The sequence below is a fragment of the Mustela erminea genome, chromosome 5 (genome assembly GCF_009829155.1).
Source record: "Mustela erminea isolate mMusErm1 chromosome 5, mMusErm1.Pri, whole genome shotgun sequence".
Lineage (NCBI taxonomy): Eukaryota > Metazoa > Chordata > Mammalia > Carnivora > Mustelidae > Mustela > Mustela erminea.
In genome coordinates this window covers 126,934,757-126,959,426 of record NC_045618.1, presented here as the reverse complement: position 1 = coordinate 126,959,426, position 24,670 = coordinate 126,934,757, and the positions used below count along the sequence as shown (strand labels likewise).

The 24,670-nt window shown below is 37.7% G+C and overlaps 1 protein-coding gene across 13 annotated transcripts in view; it reads right to left on the bottom strand.

Annotated features, from left to right (window-relative positions):
* The window catches only part of CEP128 (centrosomal protein 128), a 408,542-nt gene that overhangs the window by 277,860 nt on the left and 106,012 nt on the right, over positions 1 to 24,670 (bottom strand). For all 13 annotated transcript variants that reach the window (XR_004286107.1, XM_032344800.1, XM_032344799.1 and 10 more), the window contains 2 exons: positions 8,484 to 8,834; positions 219 to 869 (listed from right to left, as the gene is read on the bottom strand). Coding sequence is in view for 12 of the 13 variants with exons in the window: in XM_032344800.1 (XP_032200691.1) it covers positions 219 to 869; positions 8,484 to 8,834 (1,002 nt within the window). In the remaining variant the exon portion in view is untranslated. The remainder of the gene's footprint in view (positions 1 to 218; positions 870 to 8,483; positions 8,835 to 24,670) is intronic.

The window sequence follows — 24,670 nt, the reverse complement described above, 5'->3', positions numbered from 1 at the left end:
TAAAGGGCTTCAGTGCTCTGAAATAGGTGCTCCCAGGTGGCTGCTATAACTCATTTCAACCTGGTCGAACAGGCATGAATAAGCCTCTTTACTGTTAGTTTTATCTTCCCTTCAGTGCTTAGGAATACAGAATGATCTCTAAAAGTTTACGCTTTATTAACTTCATGAGCCACCAGAAAAATTCCTTCAGTATCATCAGGATAATTCAGCGCAGGTACCTTCAGTGTCCTAATATGATTCTCAGCCTCACTCTTTTCTTTCTTGAAGTGCTTCATCAGCTCCTGGATGTTCTGTTCGTGTTTCGTTTTCACACTCTGCAACGACGATGTAAGATCTTCCAGCTCCCTCTGGTGAACATCTCGCTCTAGCTTTAACTGTGTAATGATTGTAGCTGTTTCTTCATCTCTGGATTTCACCTGTGTCTTGAGGTCAGCAAGGTTCTTAAGTACATCTTTCCTGGCTCGCTGTTCCTCGGCCAATTTATTAGCAAGATCCGCCCGGATGGCGCTCAAGTTCTTGATGGCTTCTTGCATCTCGAGAAGTTGGGCTTTGTCCCTAGCCTGACTCTTCTTTAGCTCTGTGATTTCTTCTTCCAGGTGAGCTTTCTCAACTTTCATCTGGCTTTGAATCTTACTCTGATGCTTCAATTCACTCTCCAGCCTTTGGATAGTGTCCAGGGAATCCTTGACTTCTAGTTCAAGGTCAACTTGATGTGCCTTAACATCACTTAGTTTCTGCTCCTTACGGTGAAGCTCCTCCTCTTGAAGGGCACGCTTGGTTAAGACATCATTCAATTCCTTTCGAAGATTCTCTATTTGTTGTAACGCTGTATAAAGCTGGCCTTTCAGTTCATCCTTTTCTTTTAGAATCTATCAGGTTAAGAAAAAAAAAAAAATCACTGTAAAATTCACCAGAGAGACTGTCATAAAATAAAGTTTAATACACAAGGAGAAGAAAAATCCATAAAATAGGATTTTGTATTTTTTCCATTTTTTAATGAAAAATTGCTTTTAGGCTAGAAAAAGAAAAATACAATTACCCTGACGTAGCACCACACTGATATAATATGTTGCAGATTTTCAACACCAACACATATCAATCCTTGATTATAAATAATTATTTAAATGTAGGATAAAATTTAGCAAAAGAATGGGGAAAGAAAAAGATCCCTACTATAATTTACCAGAGGTTGAAATAATTAATGTTACTTAAAATAACAGTTCTTTGCATTTCAAATGCACCCGTTTAAAAAGGAGAAACCTCAAAATAGACAAGGAAGACAATATAGGGAACGATGCAGATACAATCTAAGAAAGGTTATGGTACAATCAGTCATTACTTAATAAATAAAGTCGGTAGGGAGAAGAAATACACTATATGTAACTGGGCGTCTCAAAGCCCCAAAAAGATAGAAATAGGATTAAGACTAGGATAGGTGGGAAAGGGACACAGGAGACAGGTCAAGGGATCAGATGTCCATTACCCTCTGCCAGCCTCTGTGCAGGGTGAAGGTGGCCACTGACAGACGGAGGGAGGCCGAGAACTACCCCCTCGTCCTCACCGCCTCCCAAAGCAATACAAAGTCAGCAGCTGAGGAAGCTGGAATCACCACCCCTTTCCCCCAACACTGGCACCAAGAACAATCTCCGTCTCTGCTTACGGATGCCTGCCATGGCTTTCACCCAGAAAAAAAAGAAAATCACGATTCTCATTTCAGAATTAGAAATAACAAGTAAAAATGCAAATACTTACAAGGCAGTTTTACACTTCATATTTTATACTTTAGTATGAAACAATTCAAGATAAACTACAATGAGTCAATCACTCCAAAGAAACAGTTCCCTCAAAACCCTGTCAGTTTTAGCAGGGAAGAACAGCATGAAGCCAGCATGAGAGATAATAAAAGGAAGTGGTTAGGCAGCTGAGCTCTGACATAGAATCACCCTGTGATTCTCAGTCCAGTCTAAGTCACCCTAGGGCCTCAAGGAAATTATTTATCTTTATAAAGATAATAATAGCACCTATATCATAGGGTTGTGATGAAGACTAGTGGCAAAGAAGAAAAAAAAAAAAAAGGGCAGAGGATTCAAGTTCAACGAGAAGCCAGGATCCCAGGGAGATATCCGTGTAAGATAGTAATCAGATCCGTGAAGAGCAGGTATAATTGATAAAGCAATGCTCCTGGACTGAAAAGACTCGGGGCCACAGAGGAAAGAGATTACTTTGAAAGGCAGTTAAAATGGCTAAAAATATAGGTAAGTCTAAGAGTATATGTATTATTTTTCTATTATAGTTTAACAAATTCCAACAAACTTAATAGCAAAAAAAATACCATTTATTACCTCCCTGTTTCCACAGATCCCAAGTCCAAGGAAGGTATTGTGCCCAGGGTTTCCTAAAGTTAAGTTAAGGTATCAGCTGACCTGGGCTCTTACTTGGAGGCTTAACGGGAAGAATCCACTTCCAAGTTCACCAACGTTGTTGGCAAAATTTAGTTCCATGCACTTAACACCCTGGTCCCTATTTCCTTGCTAGCTTTGGGCCAGGGATTGCTCTGAGCTTCTAAGGCCACCCACACTCCTTGCCTCATGGACCCCTCAGACGCTGAAGCCAGGAACACCACAATGAATCTTTCCTGTGTTTCAAATCCCTCAACTTTCCCCTCTCTCAACAGCCAGAAAAATTTCTATGCTTTTAAGGATTCCTGTGATTAGAGTAGGCCCACCCGGATAATCTCCTTATCTTAAGGTCAACTCTGCCATATAACAGAACCACAAGAGTGATATCTCATCATGTTCACAGGCTCCAGGAATTAGGGTGAGTCATCTTTGGGAGGTCCACTTACCATACCAGACAGAAACTGGCAGAATGGAGTCTTGGCTGTAAGGAATATGCAAACAGGGCCTGAGAACAAGAGAAGTGGCTTCAAGACCGTGCTTAATGTTTGGAACAGATAACATAGGCCCTGGCTATGAGTTAAGAGACTTCCCTGCTGCCCAGAAGATAAAGATTTTATTTTCAAGATGGAGATCTAGCAGGTAAAACACCTGTGATTGCAAAATACTGTATTATCTTCCTAAAGTTGGTTTAAACAGCGATATTTATTTTTCTCACATAACATGAACACCAGAGATGGAGCACTTCAAGAAGAGTCCTTCAAAAACTCAGGCACTGCTACTCTACAGTTCTCTAGCTTTTGCCCTTGGTTTCAGCATTCCAAGTATCATATCAATTCATGACAAAGGTGGCACCCTTAGAGTGGACAGTCACAGACTACATTAGTCAAGTTTGCAAATTCTTTGGCAATAAAGATACTAAAAACTAAGTTCTATTTGCTTTTTGTTAATTGCTTGGCTAGTAGCCACAGCCCAAGATTTTGTCTAGACATTGTCTCCAAATCGGAAAATGACAGTGTCTTAACTGCCACCTCAATATCCTGGACATTCCTCAGTTGAATAGGCTTTATCTTGAGGGAACTCAAAACAATAGACTTGGATCCCCCTTGGCCAGGAATGCTGAAGTAGAAGCACTTGAAAGAGGCCTGAGAAATCAGACTTGTTTTTCACCTCATTTTTACTTCAGCTAAGTTTCCTAGTTCCCTCTCTTGCTTGGACTAACTTCAGCAAGGACAGATCATTTGGCTAATCCATCACTGAAAACCTCCAAATTATCAGACTATGTATATTTGGATGATAGACTGCAGATTTTCAATTTCTCCACTTTTAGACAGGCAGGCTTCAACCTGTATTTGTCTTTCTCTTGTAAATCTGTTCTGAAGTCTATAGTAAGATCACAACACATGCCAACATCCTAAAGTTTTCCCAAAAGTCACTTAATACCCCACTCTGAGGCACAGCATCACTGCCCGAAGGTAGGATTTCTGATGGTTCAACAAACAACTACTTCCAGTAGCACAGTTTGCCAACTTCCCCTTTAGAAAAGTATGATGCTCCTGTCCCTACTTCAGTTCTCCAATTAGTCAATCCTACATTTTAGGCTCTTTTACTTAAAGCTTCTTACTCCGAGAACTGATGTGTCCTGTCAGCTTGACTATCTTCTGCTGAGAGTAAGAGAAAACTCCAATTCCAGCTGACTTAAACTACAAGGTAATTTAATATCATTCCAGGCAGAACTGTTCCAGACATGGTGTCAAAGCTCTACGTCTACCTCTCTGCACTTCTCTCAGCAATACCTTCTGGTGTGTGAGACTTCGTTCTCAGGACCACAGTAAGACGGCCAACTTCGGCTACTGCAGGCATCACAGCCAAATAGAACAAAACCAGAGAAGGGAAAAAATCTCTCTTATGTGTCTTCTTCAGGGGTGAGTAAATGTTTACCAGAAGCTCCCCCCAACAGACTTCATAACTCATTTTCCATGGCTCAAAAGAGGGTTATATGCTTGGTAACTGGCCTACATTAATTTTTGAATGGAATGGAATGGAATGGATTGAATGAATGGGGGAGGGAGTAGATGGGGATAATCAAGACCACTATGGAAGCCAACTGATGTTTCTAGGTAAGTTTTGCCTGTATATTCAGGAGCAGAAGAGTTGGGTTGATTCCAGATTGAAGATAAGTTAGATGTGTGAGGTAGGAGAAAGAAATCAAAGATGCTGGTGAGCAGGTCGTCAGAGCAGCTCTTCATGAAGTTCAATCTGACAGGAAAAAAACAGATTGCAGGAAATGACTGGTCAAATGGAGGAATGTGGAAAGATCAAAATCATATGGTAATCATTAAAAAAGGAAAAGGAAATAAAAGAAATGTGTAAGATCAGAGACTAAAATTTTGGAAGTAAAGATTTGGACATGGGAGAAATTACAGATGAGGACAATTTTTAGCCACAGAAATTAGCTGCTGAGTGACTTGGAGGTCACTGTAAAATGGGAAATGAGTGAAGTTTAAGGATGCTGAAGTTTAAGGTTGCTGAGATGAACTTTGTAATCACTAAAGATGATGATAAGAATTACATGTAATGAAACAGGGTGAGGGGAAGCCAGGTGCAAAAATCCTTGAGAAATATGGAGGCATAATGGAAAAATATGTAGCAGTCAGGAACAATGAGAAGAGAATGTTCTAACCACGCAAACCCAGCTTCCAAAGAAGAAAAGCTCTAAGATTAGATTACGAAGGAACGATTGATATGGCTGTGTGAAGCCAGAAGAAAGATACTGTCTAAAACCATCATAAGAATAGAAACGAACTTTTCAAAGCCTGACCACAAAATACACAGAATTTTGTTTCCTAATGAACTAAAAGGTAGACAAAATTTTTAAGAAGGAAGAAAAGTTATTTTTCTGCATATGAAGGTATATGCAGATGGATTCTGGGTTATTCTAATATATCCATACTTTAGCCTTTCTAAAATTGCCTATGGTAGAACCATATATACATTTAAAATGTATTTAGCACTGATCCTTCTTTTCAACTTTTAAATTTAAAAATTCAGCTGTTAAAAGACAGTATATATTACATACACTCCTTTTTTCCTCAGTATGAAGGCAATACAAAAAAGGAAAAGATGGCAATTTAAGATTCTTGAAGTCAAATATTATCAAGCAAAATGCTCAATACAGGGCAAACCAATTCTTCTGCCAACTCAGCAAGAAAAACAAGCAACCTAAGAAGCACTCCTATTATCCATATTAAAATATACATCTATGTATTTGGAAATATTCAGGAAGTATACATTGTGATCAGAATCCAAGTTCAAAATTTTTTCCTTTATCATTTTCAAAACATGTATAAGAACCAACAACTTCAAATAGCACGTTAAAAGATAAAGACAAAAAAATGTTAAGGACAAAAATATCACAATAAATGAGATTATTTGTATCTACAGAATTTTAGGTCCTCCATTATATGTTTATCTACATATCTCTAAAGAATATCATATCATGGTCTCCTGATGTAAACATCCATGCCATTTTCTTTCAAGGAAGTACACAATCTGAAGCTTCTGGGGTTTTTGTGCAATGATATGCTATTCATTTGATATTCCATATAATTCGATAACAAAGTAGTTTTGTAATAGGGTATATACCCAACAGTCCTACCAAATTTCCAAAAATGTAAAAAACAGGAAAAAAGTAAATTAGAGCAATTTTTAAGAGAATACAACCCTTTAGCCTTCTACTACATTTTTAAGTGCAAATCTTAAAGCAGAAAATAAATTACACTGGAAAAAAGAGAAATGGTAGTAGAGAAACACAAAAACTGTATTGTTTGAGCATAGAAAATGTCTTAACAAGGTTACTTATTAAACAATTTACTCTGTAAAACAATGTGTTTTATTTGGAATTTAGTATTATTTTTATTTTAATATATACTTCCAAATATACCCTAGAGTCACTTTTTGAAAATAATTAGCTCAAAAAAACAAAAACAAAACAAAAAAACCATACGCTGTATTCCTAATGCTTTGGGGCGGTTTTGTGATTTTATTAAAAATTAAATACTCCTTAGAGGTATTACTCAGTAAGACATAAACATATAGACGCTTTTTTCCGAAATTATTTACAGCATACTTCCATATCATGGATTTACTGGACGCTTACATGTGCAATGAAATAGCTGTTACCCTTTCTTCCTTGATTAACCGCTGCTCTAACTCCAACACGCCGCATTCATTTTTAAGGCTTTTAAAGTGGAAATTACAATGCCTGCTGTGATAATTGTGATACTATCCTAACTGTGGCAATCACTTTAAAACTACTTCTTTGCTTATCATTAGCAATGCTAAGTGATAAAAATAATTATATCAAGAGCATTCTGGGAAATAATTGTTTAACAATTTTGAGTATCTAAAAAAACTCCATCTAGAAAACTCTGCACCATGGATTAGGATACTGTCTGATGACATGGACCCTTCTACATTTCCTCTAATTAAGTAAAATCCCCAGACAGTTTTCAATCAGTCAGTCCCTCGCACCCACCTTCTTTCTAGCTACCTCCCCTACCGTCATGCTCATTGAACCAGTTGCCAGACCAGACTGACAACAGGATAATCAAGGTAGAGCAATTTCCTGGGATCAGATCAGTTCAGCTTCAAGTCGGAAAGCTTTAGAGCTGCTTTACCTCAGGGCAACTAGTCACCCAGTATGTGTCAGATGGGTTAAACTGAAAAAAGCACTCCACAATGAGTGCAAGGTGATCACTTCCCCCAGCCTCTAGATGTCCACGAAATTCATATCTAAATGGTAAAGCATCTTTTCTGGGACAGCTCATCTGAAATAAGCATCTGTCACTCTTAAGTGCTGACAACTGATTTTATAAACATAATGGCCTTACATTGTGCTTTCCTTTGAAAGAAAGTCAACTTATCCAAATGATTATTCTTTTGGAATGTTCAGAATTCTGGACAAGTGACAAATGACAAAGCAGAAATGATAAACCAAGACTATACATGGATAAAAATCAACCCTGACTTTGCTGTTTATTATCTTACAAACATCTAGGCTTAATTCAACCCAAAGATATAGTTGAGAATCAACACAGGAGCACAAAATTCATTTAAAGTAACTGATGATACACGGGAAAGACGATGTGAAATGCATACACGGATCAGTGAAATGCTTTTTGTTGCAATCAAAAAGGCACAAAAGCAGAGTCTTAAAGAGGCTTGTGACCTGATAATACTGCTCAGGCAGTGAGATTATGAACGTCATTCATTTAACGAAAGCCATTATAGTTGCTGCCAGAAAATGGTCCCGTAGTAACTACTACATATTTAAATGTTCCTTTCCAACCAATACTTAAGTTGAAATTTACTAAAAAATTAGATTTTAAAATACATGCACTGGGGGGAAAGTCAGGTGATATTATGGAAGACTTTGTGATTTTTTTTTTCCATTTGAAAATCAAAGAATAATTTCAGCTTCGGGAACTAAAAGCCAAACTGAGGGAGAGGACGGGACCTCTTTTTTGTTTTTTTTAAATAAACATATAATGTAGCATTAGCCCCAGGGGTACAGGTCTGCGAATTGCCAGGTTTACACACTTCACAGTACTCACCATACATAGCCCATACCCACCCCAATGTCCATAATCCCACCCCCCTCTCCCTACCCCACTCCCCTCCCCGGCAAGCCTCAGGTTGTTTTGTGAGGTTGAGAGTCTCTTATGGTTTGTCTCCCTCCCTTCCTACCCCCAAACCCCCCACGTTGCATCTCCACTTTCTCATATCAGGGAGATCAGATGATAATTGTCTTTCTCCGATTGACTAATTTCGCTAAGCACAATAGAGGATCTCTTTCTAAGGGCCAACTCTAAAAACTCAGAGAATGTTCAACTGTGGAGAAGACTTTAAAAGCTTAAAAAATTAAATTACTTTTTGCCTTGCAAAAGCCAAGACATAAAGACTCTTCTATCAAGGACATCATGATAGGGTACATGCACAGTACGGCACTCAAGTGTTTGTTCAAAGGATGGATGAATGAATGGTCGGTCACAGCAAAAACCATTCCTTAGGAATTTGGATTTATACCTGATTATTCTTGTCTGTCAGTTGATCTAGAGTTTCAGACTGTTTCTCCAGCGCTCGCTCTAACTTCTTGTGCTTAAGCTTCCACTGCCTGATGGCCTCCTGAGCTTTCAGTTTCAGCTCTTCTCTCCTCTTCTCTGCCTCCTGCCTCAGGGCCTCTGACTGCTGGAACTCGAGGAGGTACTGCTCCGCCTGCTTGGTTGCATCCTCCGCATGGTGGGTCAGCTCTGAAATCTGAAGGTCAGCACGCCTGTGTTTAGCCTCACAAGTTTCAAAGTGATTCTGGATCTCCTTAAGCTGATCCAACATCTGTAGCTGCTCCTTTTCTTTGTGCTCCAATTGATGTGTTAAATTCTGGGAATAAAGCATGAGAAATATTAGGAATATGTTCTTGTCAAACTGGATGTCTAACATAGCATCAAACAAGAATCTCTAATGTCTGAGAATGACTGAAATGGGAACCACCTGTACCAAATTTCATTAGTAGTCAGTCTAGAAGACATGAGTCCCTCTCTATGTATTTTATGGGCACCTAAGTTGGGAATAATTCGTTATAGAAATAGTTCCTCTTTTTTAGACTACTTCATTATCCAAATAGGGAAAACACATATTTTCTAGTTGACAGTCACCAAAGTAGAAGGACTTTTTTTTTTTTTAAGATTTTATTTATTTATTTGACAGAGATCACAAGTAGGCAGAGAGGCAGGTAGAGAGAGAGGAGGGGGGAAGAAGGCTCCCTGCTGAGCAGAGAGCCCGATGCAGGGCTCGATCTCAAAACCCTGAGATCATGACCTGAGCAGAAGGCAGAGGCTTTAACCCACTGAGCCATCCCGGCGCCCCATAGAAGGACTTTTGATGAGAAAAACAACGTGCATCACTTTAGTAAGAATCTAGCACTTGGTCCAAATGAAAAAAATGTCAGTTTTAAAAAAACTGTCAGATTATCACAGCAGTCATATGTAATATTTCACTTTCTAGCAACACATAAATTTTGTTACAATAGAATAAAAATACCTAATAAAATATGCACATTGATGATAGATCAATATAGATAATATTTTAAAGTTCATTTAAAAGATTCTCAATAAAGTGTTTATAGGCACATTAATTCCAGCTAAATCTAATGTTATAAATTGCTAAACTTAGCTCAAGCTTACAAAAATCAGGGTAGGATAGATTTTTAAACAAACAAATTTATTTGAACTACATAATAATTAAGAAAAGCAAACCTGAACTCTTAAAATCCAGCTTCCCAGAATGGGTCAACAACACATTTGGAAATTGCACTAAATCGTCATGCTTCATACATATTTTCAATTTGAAAAGACCTAGTAAGGATCTATTTTTAACTTAAAAATGAGAGGACACTTTTATATAACATTTTAAACAAATAAAAGAATATTGTAATCATTAACATTAAGCCACTATTATAGAGCTTTGGAAGGGAGTGACAAATTAAGAAATAATGTATCCCGTGTGCTGCCCCTCCTGAGCCTTACTTTCCAATGCTCAGGTGACAAAGGTAACATGAAAAGGCCATGTTCAGGGGACTAAGATGATACCGGAGCTGGACAAACAATAAATATCATCTACATTGCTGTAAGGCTCCTACAAATGCAGGCTGGAAACATTTACTAACTTCCCCTGATTCTTACAGCAGAACGTTCAGTTCCAGATTCCATTATCCCCGCACCATGGCTCAAATAAGTGAAATACAATTTCTTTCATGGTTAAAGTCATTGTTTGACATCATGGCAAAAAAAAAAAAAAAAAATACAATAAAAATAATGCCTTGAAAACAAGTTTCATTTTCAGAGCAACAGGTTTGCATTTGCTCAGTTTGCTAAATTCAATGCAGCATGGAAGAGATGAGTCACTCCTTTATCTACCCAAACAAAATAGTAAATTGAGAACTGTGCACTTGTTTGTGCGGAAAATTCTAAAATGAAATCAGAAAGCCATAGTGGTAGTAGTTTGCCCTTTTGCCCTTATCTAAAAGTTTTATCACTAAGGTAGAAATCAACTTTACTAACCCACAGTATTCGCATGATTTCTCCATCAGCAGAGAGATGCCAATATTTTTTTTTTTCTAACAAACACTTCGGAGAGTGGGTATCCTTCCTACATGTTAAGCACATAGCTTACAAAATGGTTAGTAAGACCTGGTTTTGATACCAAAAAACTAAGTAATATAAACTGGGGAGATACTCACACTACCAGCTAGATTACAACTGCAAATGATGCTAGATGCTAAAATGAGGGACAGTTACCTGAAGGGGACTAAATTCTACAGTGTGGCTGGGGAGGGTTTCTCTTGGGAGATGACATATGAGCTGAGATCTAAATGAGAAGGAGCTAGCAATAATAATTATTATTACTACTAAAGTTTACTGAGCACTTGAGTTGTACAAAGGATTAAGCAAATACTTTATAAGAATGACCTCACTTGGTCCCACTATTACTATCTTAATTTTAGTGATCTGTAACCAACTCTTGGAACCTGCCCAAGATCACATACCTAATATGTGAGCAAATGGGATTTAGACCCAGATTGTCTGGCTGGAGAGCCCATGTTTTCAACTCTTTGCTAAGTGGCCAGATTCTCAGATGACCCTAACTCCTTGTCTGTTTGTCACCTACTCTCACAGTCCTATCTTAGTGGTTCTGTTCAGAAGGGCCATCTATGAAACAAGAGTCCCAGTACTCCCTTCTCCCCAGTACTCCTCCTCTCATCCCTTTTCCCCATTCCTCAGCCTTTGGCTTTATCTCCCCATCTGCCCCGTTCCCTCACTCCTTTTCTTCTCATGCATCTGCTCTTCATTGTCAGGAAGATGACCACGCCCTGACATTTCTTTTGCTGGCTTTAAATCCAAGATTTTTGACCTAACTTCTTTAATTTTCACTTTAACCACTCCCTTGTTCACATTTCAAACTCCTTTTTTTTTTAAGATTTTATTTATTTATTTATTTATTTGACAGAGAGAGAGAGAGAGAGATCACAAGTAGGCAGAGAGGCAGGCAGAGAGAGAGGAGGAAGCAGGCTCCCCACTGAGCAGAGAGCACGATGCGGGACTCGATCCCAGGACCCTGAGATCATGACCCGAGCTGAAGGCAGAGGCTTAACCCACTGAGCCACCCACGCGCCCCTCAAACTCTTTTTTAAAGCTAAACTTTTTTTTTTTTTTTTTTTTTCCAGCATAACAGTATTCATTATTTTTGCACCACACCCCGTGCTCCATGCAATCCGTGCCCTCTATAATACCCACCACCTGGTACCCCAACCTCCCACCCCCCGTCCCTTCAAAACCCTCAGATTGTTTTTCAGAGTCCATAGTCTCTCATGGTTCACCTCCCCTTCCAATTTCCCCCAACTCCCTTCTCCACTCTAAGTCCCCATGTCCTCCATGCTATTTGTTATGCTCCACAAATAAGTGAAACCATATGATAATTGACTCTCTCTGCTTGACTTATTTCACTCAGCATAATCTCTTCCAGTCCCGTCCATGTTGCTACAAAAGTTGGGTATTCATCCTTTCTAATGGAGGCATAATACTCTATCCCCAGGGGTACAGGTCTGTGAATCACCAGGTTTACACACTTCACAGCACTCACCAAAGCACATACCCTCCCCAATGTCCATAATCCCACCCCCTTCTCCCAAACCCCCTCCCCCCAGCAACCCTCAGTTTGTTTTGTGAGATTAAAAGTCACTTATGGTTTGTCTCCCTCCCAATCCCATCTTGTTTCCTTTATTCTTCTCCTACCCACTTAAGCCCCCATGTTGCATCACCACTTCCTCATATCAAGGAGATCATATGATAGATAAAGCTAAACTTAAATGGTAAAACTACCAGCTCTGGGGGAATTAACATATTTCCTGTTTCCTATATCAGGTTCCTGAGTCCTCCAAGGAAAACCAAACAGGAGTATCAGTTGATGTGATGGCACCCGGAGAGGCAAGCCCTTGGTGCAGAAATTCTACTGCATGCCTCTTCCCAATCCACACAGTGGCCCTTCCAAAATGGCCTGCCTCAGACCCACCATCTTTTCACTCACTTCTAGTGTGTAACATAGCTCCTTAAAAAATGAAATTGAAGCTATTATGCAGGACATCCCTTAAATATCCTTAATGTACCATTTTGAAACTTAACCAATGGATAGTCTGTCTTCCTGTCTAGTCTCTGAGGAAAGGGGATCTTCCTTAGACAAATTAGCCTATCTTTGTAATTTCCTTCCATATCCATCAAGGGTTTCATACATCAATTATATCTTCTCTTCCTTGTACTGAACCTCTCTTTTCCTACTGGATCATTCTTCTCTACTATTTACATCTTTAAAAAAAAAATCACGGGATGCCTGGATGGTTCAGTTGGTTAAGCGGCTGCCCTCGGCTCAGGTCATGATCCCAGTGTCCTGGGATCAAGCCCCACATTGGGCTCCTCACTCAGCAGGGAGCCTGTTTCTCCCTCTGCCTCTGCCTGCCACTCTGTCTGCCTGTGCTCATGCGCTCGCGCTCTCTCTCTCTCTCTCTCTCTGACAAATAAATAAAAATCTTAAAAAAAATAATAAATCACAGTAATAATTTTTTCTTTTCTTTTTTTTTTTTTAAAGATTTTATTTATTTATTTGACAGACAGATCACAAGTAGGCAGAGAGGCAGGCAGAGGGAGAGGAGGAAGCAGGCTCCCTGCTGAGCAGAGAGCCCAATGCGGGACTCGATCCCAGGACCCTGGGATCATGACCTGAGCCGAAGGCAGCGGCTTAACCCACTGAGCCACCCAGGCGCCCAGTAATAATTTTTTCTTAATGAAACAAATTGAAGAGGATACAAACAAACAGAAAGATAGTTCATGTTCATGAATTGAATGAATCAGTATTGTTAAAATGTTTATATTACCCAAAGCAATCTGCAGTTTTCATGCAATCCCTATCAAAATACCAAAAGCATTTTTCATATAACTAGATCAAATAATCCTAAAACTTGTATGGAACCACAAAAGACCCTAATAGTCAAAGCAATCTGAAAAAGAACAAAGCTAGAGGTATCATGATCCCAGATTTCAAGATATACTACAAAGCTAATATAATCATAACAGTACATACTGGCACAGAAATAGGCACACAGATCAACAGAATAGAATAGAGCGTCCAGCAATAAGCCCACACTTTCATGGTCAATTAATCAATGAAAACGAGGCAGAAACATGCAACAGGAAGATTCTCGTTAATGATGTTGGAAAAACAGCACAGCTACATGCAAAAGAATGAAACTGGACCACTTTCTTACACCATAGACAAAAATAAACTCAAAATGGATTAAAGACCTAAGTATGAGATCTGATACCATAAAATTCCTAAAGAAAATATAAGCAGTAATTTCTTTGACATCAGCCATAAAAACAATTTTTCCAAATACGTCTACTTTGGCAAGGAAAACAAAAAGCAAAATTAAACCATTGGGCCTACACCGAAATAAAAAGCTTTTGTACAGTGAAGGAAACCATCGACAAAACAAAAAGGCAACCTACCTAGTGGTAGAATATATTTGCAAATGAGATATCCAATAAGGAATTAATATCCAAAATATATGAAGAACTTAGACAACTCAACATCAAAAACCAATAATCCATAAAAAATGGACAGAAAACCTGAACAAACCCTTTTGCAAAGAAGACATACAAATGGCCAACAGACCATGAAAAAATGCTCAACATCATTAATCAGCAGGGAAATGCAAATTAAAACCACAATGAGATACCGCTTTATACTTGTCAGAATGGCTAAAACAAACAAACAAACAAAACACACACACACACAAGAAATTACAAGGTGTTGGTGAAGATGTGGAAGAAAAGGGACACTCATTCACTATTGGAGGGAATGCAAATTGGTGCAGCCATTGTGAGAAATGGTATGGAGGTTCCTCAAAAATTACAACTAGAATTATCATATTACCCAATAATTCCACAACTTTTTTTTTTTTAGTGAAAACACTAATTCAAAGGGATACATGCACCCCTATGTTTATTGCAGCATTATTTATAATTGCCAAGATACAGAAGCAACCCAAATGTCATTCACAGATAAATAAAGATGTAACACAGACGCGCACATGTGCACACACAATGGAATATTATTCAGCCATTAAAAAAAAAGAATGAAATCTTGCTGTTTGCAACAACATGGGTGGACCTACAGGGTATAATGCTAAGTGAAATAAGTCAGTCACAGAAACACAAATACTGCATGATTTCACTCATATGTGGAATTTAAGAAACAGAACAAAGAAAAAAAGAGACAAAAAAAAAAAAGACTTTTTTCCCCAGCTTTTTTTTTTTTTAATTATGTTCAATTAGCCAACATATAGTACATCATTAGTTTTTGGTGTACTGTTCAACGATGCATCAGCTGCATATCACACCCAGTGCTCATCACCACACGTGCCCTCCTTAATACTCATCACTCAGTTATCTCATCCGCCCAACCTACTCCCCTTTCTGCAACCCTTAGTTTGGTTCCCGGAGTCTGGAATCTCTCATAGTTGTCTCCCTCGCTGATTTCTTCCTATTCAGTCTTCCCTCCTCCTTCCCCTGTGGTCCTCTGTGCTATTCCTTATGTTCCACATAGGAGTGAAACTATACAATAATTGTCTTTCTCTGCTTGACTTATTTCACTTAGCATAATTCTCTTCAGTTCTACCCATGTCGATGCAAATAACATGTATTCATCCTTACTGATGGCTGAGTAATATCCCATTGTATATAAGAACCACATCATCTTTATCCATTCATCTATTGAAGAGCATCTCACATCTCAGCTCCTTCCATAGTTTGGCTACTGTGGACATTGTGTGCCCCTTCTTTTCACTACATCTGCATCTTTCAGGTAAATAATAGTGCAATTGCTGGGCTGTTGGGTAGCTCTATTTTTAATGTCTTGAGGAACCTCCATACTGTTTTCCAGAGTGTCTGTACCAGCTTGCATTCCCACCAACAGTGTATGAGGGTTCCCCTTTCTCCACATCCTCACCAACACTTGTTTTTTTCCTATCTTTTTATTTTTCGCCACTAACTGGTGTAAGGTGGTATCTTATTGAGGTTTTGATTTGTATTTCTCTGATGGCTAGTGATGTTGAACATTTTTTCATGTGTCTGTTAGCTATTTGTGTGTCTTCTCTGGAGAAGTGTTTATTCATGTCTTCTGCCCAGTTACTGACTGGGTTATTTGAAAAAACAGACTCTTAAACACAGAGAATGAACTAGCTATTTTCGGAGAAGGGGGTGAAAGGATGATGAGGGAAATAGATAAAGGGATTAATAGAACATTTATCTTGATGAGCAATGAGAAATGTGTGAAACTACTGAGTAATTGTGTTGGACACCTGAAACTATTGCAGCACGATGTATTAGCTATACTTGAATTAAAAAAAACCACAGAAATAATTTTTTTAATGAAACAAACAAACAAAAAAACCCTTAATCTGACATGATCGAACCAGTACTCTATACTCTGCTTCCTATTAAATCAGACTCCTGGAAAGAGCAGTCTACACCTGGTACCCCACAATTTTATTCCTAATTCATTTCCCCATTCATTGGATTTGGTTTTCATACCTATTATACAATTAAAATAGCTCTCATCAAGATATCCAAAGATCCTCTTTAGCCAAATACAATGGACTCTTTAAAAATCTACCCTAGTTTCTTTGTAGCATGTGGCACTGTCGATGGCTCCTTCTGTTTTATAAGTCTTTCTTCTTCCCTGACTTTCATAATACCCCTCTCTTCACTAGTTCTCCTTTTACTCCTGCTCTTTAATCTCCTTTCCTTGGTCTCTCCCACCATTTAGCTTTTAAATACAGATAACAGTCCAAAATTCTAGAATTACACATCATTCTATTTATAAAATATCTTCAGTAAGTAAGTAAGCATGTAGGTAGACAACGATACAAGTAATTTCCAATTCAGAAGCCAGGATGATTTTCTAAACGCCAGACCTTTAAATATTGAATTATATAATGATGTGTACATCTGGAAATTCCACAGCTTCTTAATTTTAGCATGTCAAAAAATTGAATTTATCTGATGCCCAACTCCTAACAATTAAGGTAGTTCTACTAATAAAATGGCAGTAATGGCTTTCTCTTCTGAGAAAGTATAGAAACGGGAATGGAATTGTATATTTAAATAGCGAGCCAAGTTTGAAGTAACTGCTGTAGGAAAAGAGAAAATGAACAAGAGATAAATGTTTAAAAGCTAACAAACAGAAATAAGGTCACAGTTAGATAGTCTCAAATTTATAATAGACTCAAACATACAAAATTCTCTGAATATCCCTAACAAGCTCTTGAACCCAGGAGGAAAATAAGTTCAGCATTATTTATTCTTCTATAATTACAGAACAACAAGAATAGGCACATGATTAACATATGCAAGCCCAGAGCTTAAGCACATAAATTTCATTGTTCTCACATTTTAAAAATTACAGACTTTCATATTAACATATTTCATACAATAACTCACTTAGAAGAATACTTGAAAACATCATGGCATTAATTGGGTATGTAAGTATAAATGAATAGAAAAGGATGTGGTTCTAATTGTAAATAATTGTGGTTCTTACTACTGATGGGAAAATAGGATTGAATTTGAACTGGATGAACCCTGCCTCTAACTACTCTGAGTCTGGAAACCGCTGCCACTGATTTGCTCCCATCTGTCTGTCTGCATTATGCTTCAGGTAAAACCTGTCATAGAACTCCTGTCTATATTCATTCCTTGGCAGGTCCTGTTCAGCCACAGTTTTGATGTTGTCTTTAATCCATCTTCCTCAAATAACAAATCAGAATAATCTAATTGTAACAAACATTTCTGCCCCATTAATCAAGAGATTATTTTACAGAACCCTCACAACAATCCTTCACATACGCACACATCTATAGAGAGCACACAAGTAAACAAACACATCATTAATCCATGGATAAATGCTTTTAGGGTGGGCAGATATACCAAATACTAGTATCTTCCTATGTACTACATGAAATGCTAAATGAAAGGCAATTTTCTTATTTATTCCATTAGGATGATTTCCAATTCTGTTATTACTACCATACATTCCTGGCAGCCTCTTCTACCCTAAAGAACATTTTATAGTTAAATTGTGTGAAATTATTTCAGCCACTAGAGCAGAGTTGTTAAATTTCATATCGTTTAATCAAGTCTATTACTTATTTCTCACTATGTAAGTACTGTCAAAGACAGGAACTATCCAAAAACACAGATTTTTTTTTTTTTTCCCACCAAGAATTGTTTCCAGTTATATGGGAGAAAAAACTTTGGTTCCTAATGGGAACATTTAGATTCTATAGCTGGGCCTGAGAATTAAACCAACACAAGACAGATTAACAGGAAAAAAGCACACAAATTTTATTTAATATTTTTACATAGACATAGGAGCCTTTGTTAGGAAAATGAAGACCCTACAAAGTGGTTGGGATCAAGAGCTTCTACGCTTTTTTAAACATAGAATTTGTGGGGAAATGACAAGAAAAAGGAAAAGGGATCTAATAAGCTTCGAGGGGTAATAAACTGTGGGAAAGTGGCTAGGAAATATATGGGGGGAATCTAACTGAAGATCAGGGTTATTTTAGGTTCCTTTGTACATATCCACTTTGGAATCAACTCCCAATCTCCAGAGATTAAAAAATGTTTTCTTCCTGGTAGAGGGAGTGTACCTTCCTCATGGGAAATATTATGACCTTCTTTAGGTAGGAAAAGAGGTCAGAGTACCTTTTCTGCATCTACTGTTTCTCAAGTGCCTTCAGCTCACAATAATCGACATGCCAAAGTAGAACATTTGGGGATGCTACGTTCTGATCCCTTTCACAGCACCTTACCAAAGATTTATAAACACTCCAACTCAATCTAAAACTTTACACATTTCTCTTTCATCTCTTTCTCCTTATTTAGGTGGGAAAAAAATGTTAATAAGCAGTTGTGTCGAGGGTCTCAGGTTTGCTGATAACTAGAAGGATTCCCCGGATTCAGCATACAGTCATACTTATGTTGAGATTTATTAGCCTGAGAAGATACAAGGCAAAATCAACAAAGGGACGAGAACATGGGGTGGAGTCCAGTGGAACCCGGGCACAAGCTTCCAGGAGTTCTCTCCCTGCAGTCAGAGGGTACACTCAATTCTTCCAGCACTGAATTCTGACAACGTGTGTGAGGTACTTGTTACCAGGGAAACTCATTAGAAACTCAGTGCTCAAAGTTTTCATTAGAAGCTAGTCCATACTGTCTGCCTAGTATGGACCAAAATCCAGACCACCAGAAGGAAAGCGGTTGTTCAGCACAAACCACATTCTTTGTAGAAAAGGTCTAAGCACCATGAGCTACACCTTATCGTTTAAGGAAAGTTTCTTACTTGATTATTATTAAAGTTCCCAGATGCCAAACAAGGGCCTATTTTGGAAGCTGACCCAAGGAAAGAGTCTCTGGTCTACTTTGTTAACTCCTTTCTTTCCAGTAGTAAAATGGCCAAGGAATAGACAGAAAGGAAAAGAATCTATTAAAGAATGCATTATAGCTGCATTTAGAAGATGATAGAAAAGAACTCTCTTCCTTTAAAATTGATTGGCCTTGGCTACCAATGGCTTCCTTTTTAATTACTACAGTGTTTGCATTCAAATTATAACTACAGACAGCCCACTCATATGAATAAGGCATTAAAATGAAAATAGAAAATGAAAAAGAGATACTCTATTTTTAAAAATTAGTATGGATAGGAACCATCATAAATTCTAGCTTTAACTGTTCAAACATCTAAGATCATAATTTCACATATGTGGATTACAAAATAAATATTTACCAACTTGAAATTACCAAAGTGGAAAAACTGGACTAGCTAGGAGAATAATGGAATAAATTTATAGAATTAAGAAACCAGTTCCGTCTAGTATATGAGGATCTTCCTACCTGCCTTCTTTTTATTTCTCATATTCTTGAAGAATTACTAAACCTACAAAAAGCAGACTACTATGTAGGTGACAACAACAATTATTTGTTCACTGATATCACTAACATACAGTGTAGCACAATTTTTCCAGTACTCTTATTTGATAGTCAATGCATACAAAGGATTGGGCACCTTAGGGAATATTTAAAAATGAAAACTTCATCCCAAATAAGCCAGGGTCTCAGAATATTTATTTTAAATAAACATTTTCATCTAGTATTATGTACTTTGTGTGAGACCTTTAAGGGTAATGAGAAAAGAGCCACACTTTAATGACTCAAAAACAACATCCTAGGGAAATAGTAGCATATCAGGGAAAGAAAATGAATCACAGACTTGAGATCAAATCCCAGCTCTGTCACTCTATACCTTAGGAGAAGTGTTTACCATCTGTGAGCCAAGGCAACTAAATTTATAAAGAGGACTCAATAACATCTACATATCAGAAGAATGATGACCTATACAAAATCAATTGGATAAACATCTGGAAGACTCATTGATTGGCATACTTTACAAATTCAACAATGCAAACTCAAAGGTTTATTGCTAACTAGAAACAACATCAAAATTAGAGAGGTAGGCTCCTTGGTCGCCCAGCCAGTTAAGTGGTTAAGTGTCTGCCTTCAGCTCAGTTCTTCCTCCCAGGGTCCTGGGATCAAGCCCTGCGTTGGCTCCCACTCAGTAGGAATCTGCTTCTCTGTCTCCCTCTCCCCTCAGTACTACTTGTGCAGGTTTTCTTTCTCTCAAATAAATAAATAAAATCTTTCCAAAAAAATTAGAGAGTTAATCCAAGTCCTGTATTATAAAGATGAGGAAATTGAGGGACAAGGAGATAATCAACCCAAGTTAAGGGAAGTAGTTTACAGCAGAGAGCCACAGATCCCCAATAGTCAAACTAATATTCATTCCACTTCACTGTATTACTGACTTGGATACCAGCCAAATAACCTCTTAAATAATTAAGTAAGCTACCATGTTCTTTCCTGAGATAGGAGGAAATCCTAAATAGGAATTACACAATCTCTGAGGCATGGATGTTTCTGCAACATTTTTAAAACTGAGAGGAAAAATTATAAAAAATAAAAAATTTAAAAAAAAACTGAGAGAAAAAAAAATCACAGAATAGAGGTGACTTGGTTAAACAAAATCAGGCATAGAATAGTTTTCCCCTTCTATATTCAAGACACTGGCTAGGCACTGAGGAAAGTATTAGATGAGAAACACTGGTTAGGACAAATATGATCAAGCAGGAGGGAAGAGACATAACCGTTAGATAGCAAAGCAGAAACAATTTAAGTTAGTAAATTTAAGAGAAACTACTCTGATCATCAAGAACTCATAAAGAAAGGCACATAAAATAAGGAGACAATGAGCAAACTCACGTGTGAAGAAGAGAAAAGATTGGGTCACTGATAAAGGACAGGCATTTAAGACCAACAGTAGCACTGACTAGAGCCACAGACTGGGCCATCAGGGCTATTCAAGAAGAGTAAAAGTTCAAGAGGGCCAAAAAGAGATTAAAAAGGAAGGTCAGAAACCAGGTTGGGAGAATGCTGAAATCCAGTTTAAGCTTTCAAAAGTTTCTCAGCAAGGGAATAACGTGATCAGATATGTGCTTGAGAAAGATTAATCACCAAAGGACATTATACTAACTCTAGGATATTAAAATATTATAGCAACATTAAAAATAATTGAAGATCATCTTTTTAAAAGCAGGAATGGACTTTTAGAACCAATTTTTTCTCATCTGAATTCAATCTCAGCAATCAAATTCAATAGAGCTTGCTTATAATAGATAAGAACCATCTATAGCATTCAAGAGAATAGGGGGAGAAAAAGAAAAAGAAAAACACCACTTGTCAGTCTCATTCTTTCTGAGGAAAATACAGGTATGTTTCCATTTAATCAAATAAATATTTACCGCACTCAGCAACAACCAAGCTGCTAGAGACACAAAAAGATGAGAGAAAGCATGGTTCTACATTCTACTGCTACAGAGAACCATATAGTGTGGTTATTTAACAGTTATTTTAAATAAATGTGATACATATGAGCAATTTTTCTCTCCTGTATTTCAAATTCTGCCTCTTTTCCCAATTTATGCTACCTAATCTATACTTAGATTTCATTCTTAGGTGTCTTCATCTATCCTTATCTTTATATAACATTTTCTAACAATGATTCTTTGTCAAAAAGAAAAGAGCCCTGAGCTAACACCATTAGGTGATGGCTAAGGGAACAAAAAGAAGATAATTCACAGTTGCTAGTGAAAGTAATAAAGACAAAGAGCAAACATGGGGGGGCAGGAGGGGAGAGGCAAAAACATAGCTAGAGAGAAAATGAATGCCTATGCCAGCCAATCTTAGAACTCAAACTTAACAGCCAACACCAATAAGGCAAGAGTATGCACAGCACTCTTGTCCTCTGTTTCCCTTTGGTGCCTTCTTTCATGATGAAAGTGCTCATAACATTGGTGTTGTCGGGGGAAATGTGGTTGAGAGGAGAATGGGGAAGAAGGAAAAGATTAACTAGAGAATCTGATCAAATAGACAGCTCTCCCAAAAAGTCTTTTTGTGAGAATTTCAAATAACTTGATTCTGCAATATTTGTAAAAGAATGATCCCAAATTAGGGGCAAGCCAAATGGAAATACAGTCATTTGTACATTTCTTTTAATTTTTATAATTGCTACTCTTTGAGTTTTAGATACATCAAATATATGGTATAACAGAAATATGAAGACGCAAATTTTTGGTGTGATGTTTACTCACACTAGAGTAAACATGTATATCGTAAAATTATGTGTTTGTATTATACTCATTTTATCAAAAATTAAAAAACAGGTTTAAATATTAATTATTATGAAGATTAAGAGTTTTTATAGCTTGCATTGATGACAAGTTTATTTTAAGAACAAATGTTCTGATTCCCAAGTCTCCTTGGTTGGAAATACTATGCTTAATTATAAAGTTTCTCATATGAACACATACAAACCACAATAGAATGATGTGTTTTACAACGTAGTTTCTAGAAACCCAGCACAATGAAAGTAGCAACTACCCTATCAAAATGATACACTGAAACAAAAAAAGATATTTAAAGTATAGGCAAATATAAAGCTCAATTCTTTATAAGGATAAAAATGGTGACATTAAAGTTAATAAGTAACAAACATGCCTCAAGGAGAACACCCTTCAAAACAGAATTCAATTAATTATCTTAACACTGACTCTGAACAAAGATAAGACTAATTCCAGCCCAAAATATGACTTCCTTAAAGCAGACACAAGATGAAAACACTAACTGAACAAGGACATTATATCCAAAATGAGACGCAAATATCCCAGCAAGAGGACTGATTCAAGTGCAGAAAAAAAAATTAAAATTTTATTTATACTTTTTGTATTTATTAAAATTAAACTCTTTTCCAGCATGTTGGAACATTTTAGGTTCCATGTGACAAGTTAATTGACGTGTATAGATGATTTACTTTTAAGTAAGTTAAAATGGACAGGAAGCTTTAAAAACAAAAACCTGCAAATAAACTACACATTGAGGGGTACCTGAGTGGTGCAGTTGTTTAAGTGTCTGATGCTTAGTTTCAGCTCAGGTTGCAATCTCAGGATCATGAGATTGAGCCCCATATTGAGCTCTGTGCTCAGTGCAGAGTCTGCTAAAGATGCTCTCTCCCTTTGCCCCTAGTCCCCATGCTCACTCTCTCAAATAAGTAAATCTTGGTACTGGCACAAAAACAGACACATAGATCAATGGAACAGAATAGAGAGCCCAGAAATAGACCCTCAAATCTATGGTCAACTAATCTTCGACAAAGCAGGAAAGAATGTCCAATGGAAAAAAGACAGCCTCTTCAATAAATGGTGCTGGGAAAATTGGACAGCCACATGCAGAAAAATGAAATTGGACCATTTCCTTACACCACACACGAAAATAGACTCAAAATGGATGAAGGACCTCAATGTGAGAAAGGAATCCATCAAAATCCTTGAGGAGAACACAGGCAGCAACCTCTTTGACCTCAGCCGCAGCAACATCTTCCTAGGAACATCGCCAAAGGCAAGGGAAGCAAGGGCAAAAATGAACTATTGGGATTTCATCAAGATCAAAAGCTTTTGCACAGGAAAGGAAACAGTTAACAAAATCAAAAGACAACTGACAGAATGGGAGAAGATATTTGCAAACGACATATCAGATAAAGGACTAGTGTCCAGAATCTATAAAGAACTTAGCAAACTCAACACCCAAAGAACAAATAATCCAATCAAGAAATGGGCAGAGGACATGAACAGACATTTCTGCAAAGAAGACATCCAGATGGCCAACAGACACATGAAAAAGTGCTCCATATCACTCGGCATCAGGGAAATACAAATCAAAACCACAATGAGATATCACCTCACACCAGTCAGAATGGCTAAAATCAACAAGTCAGGAAATGACAGATGCTGGCGAGGATGCGGAGAAAGGGGAACCCTCCTACACTGTTGGTGGGAATGCAAGCTGGTGCAACCACTCTGGAAAACAGCATGGAGGTTCTTCAAAATGTTGAAAATAGAACTGCCCTATGACCCAGCAATTGCACTATTGGGTATTTACCCTAAAGATACAAACGTAGTGATCCAAAGGGGCACGTGCACCTGAATGTTTATAGCAGCAATGTCCACAATAGCCAAACTATGGAAAGAACCTAGATGTCCATCAACAGATGAATGGATCAAGAAGATGTGGTATATATACACAATGGAATACTATGCAGCCATCAAAAGAAATGAAATCTTGCCATTTGCGACAACATGGATGGAACTAGAGCGTATCATGCTTAGCGAAATAAGTCAAGCAGAGAAAGACAACTATCATATGATCTCCCTGATATGAGGAAGTAGTGATGCAACATGGGGGCTTAAGTGGGTAGGAGAAGAATCAATGAAACAAGATGGGATTGGGAGGGAGACAAAGCATAAGTGACTCTTAATCTCACAAAAAAACTGAGGGTTGCTGGGGGGAGGGGGGTTGGGAGAAGGGGGGTGAGGTTATGGACATTGGGGAGGGTATGTGCTTTGGTGAGTGCTGTGAAGTGTGTAAACCTGTCGATTCACAGACCTGTACCCCTGGGGATAAAAATATATGTTTCTAAAAAATAAAAAAAGAAAAAAAAAT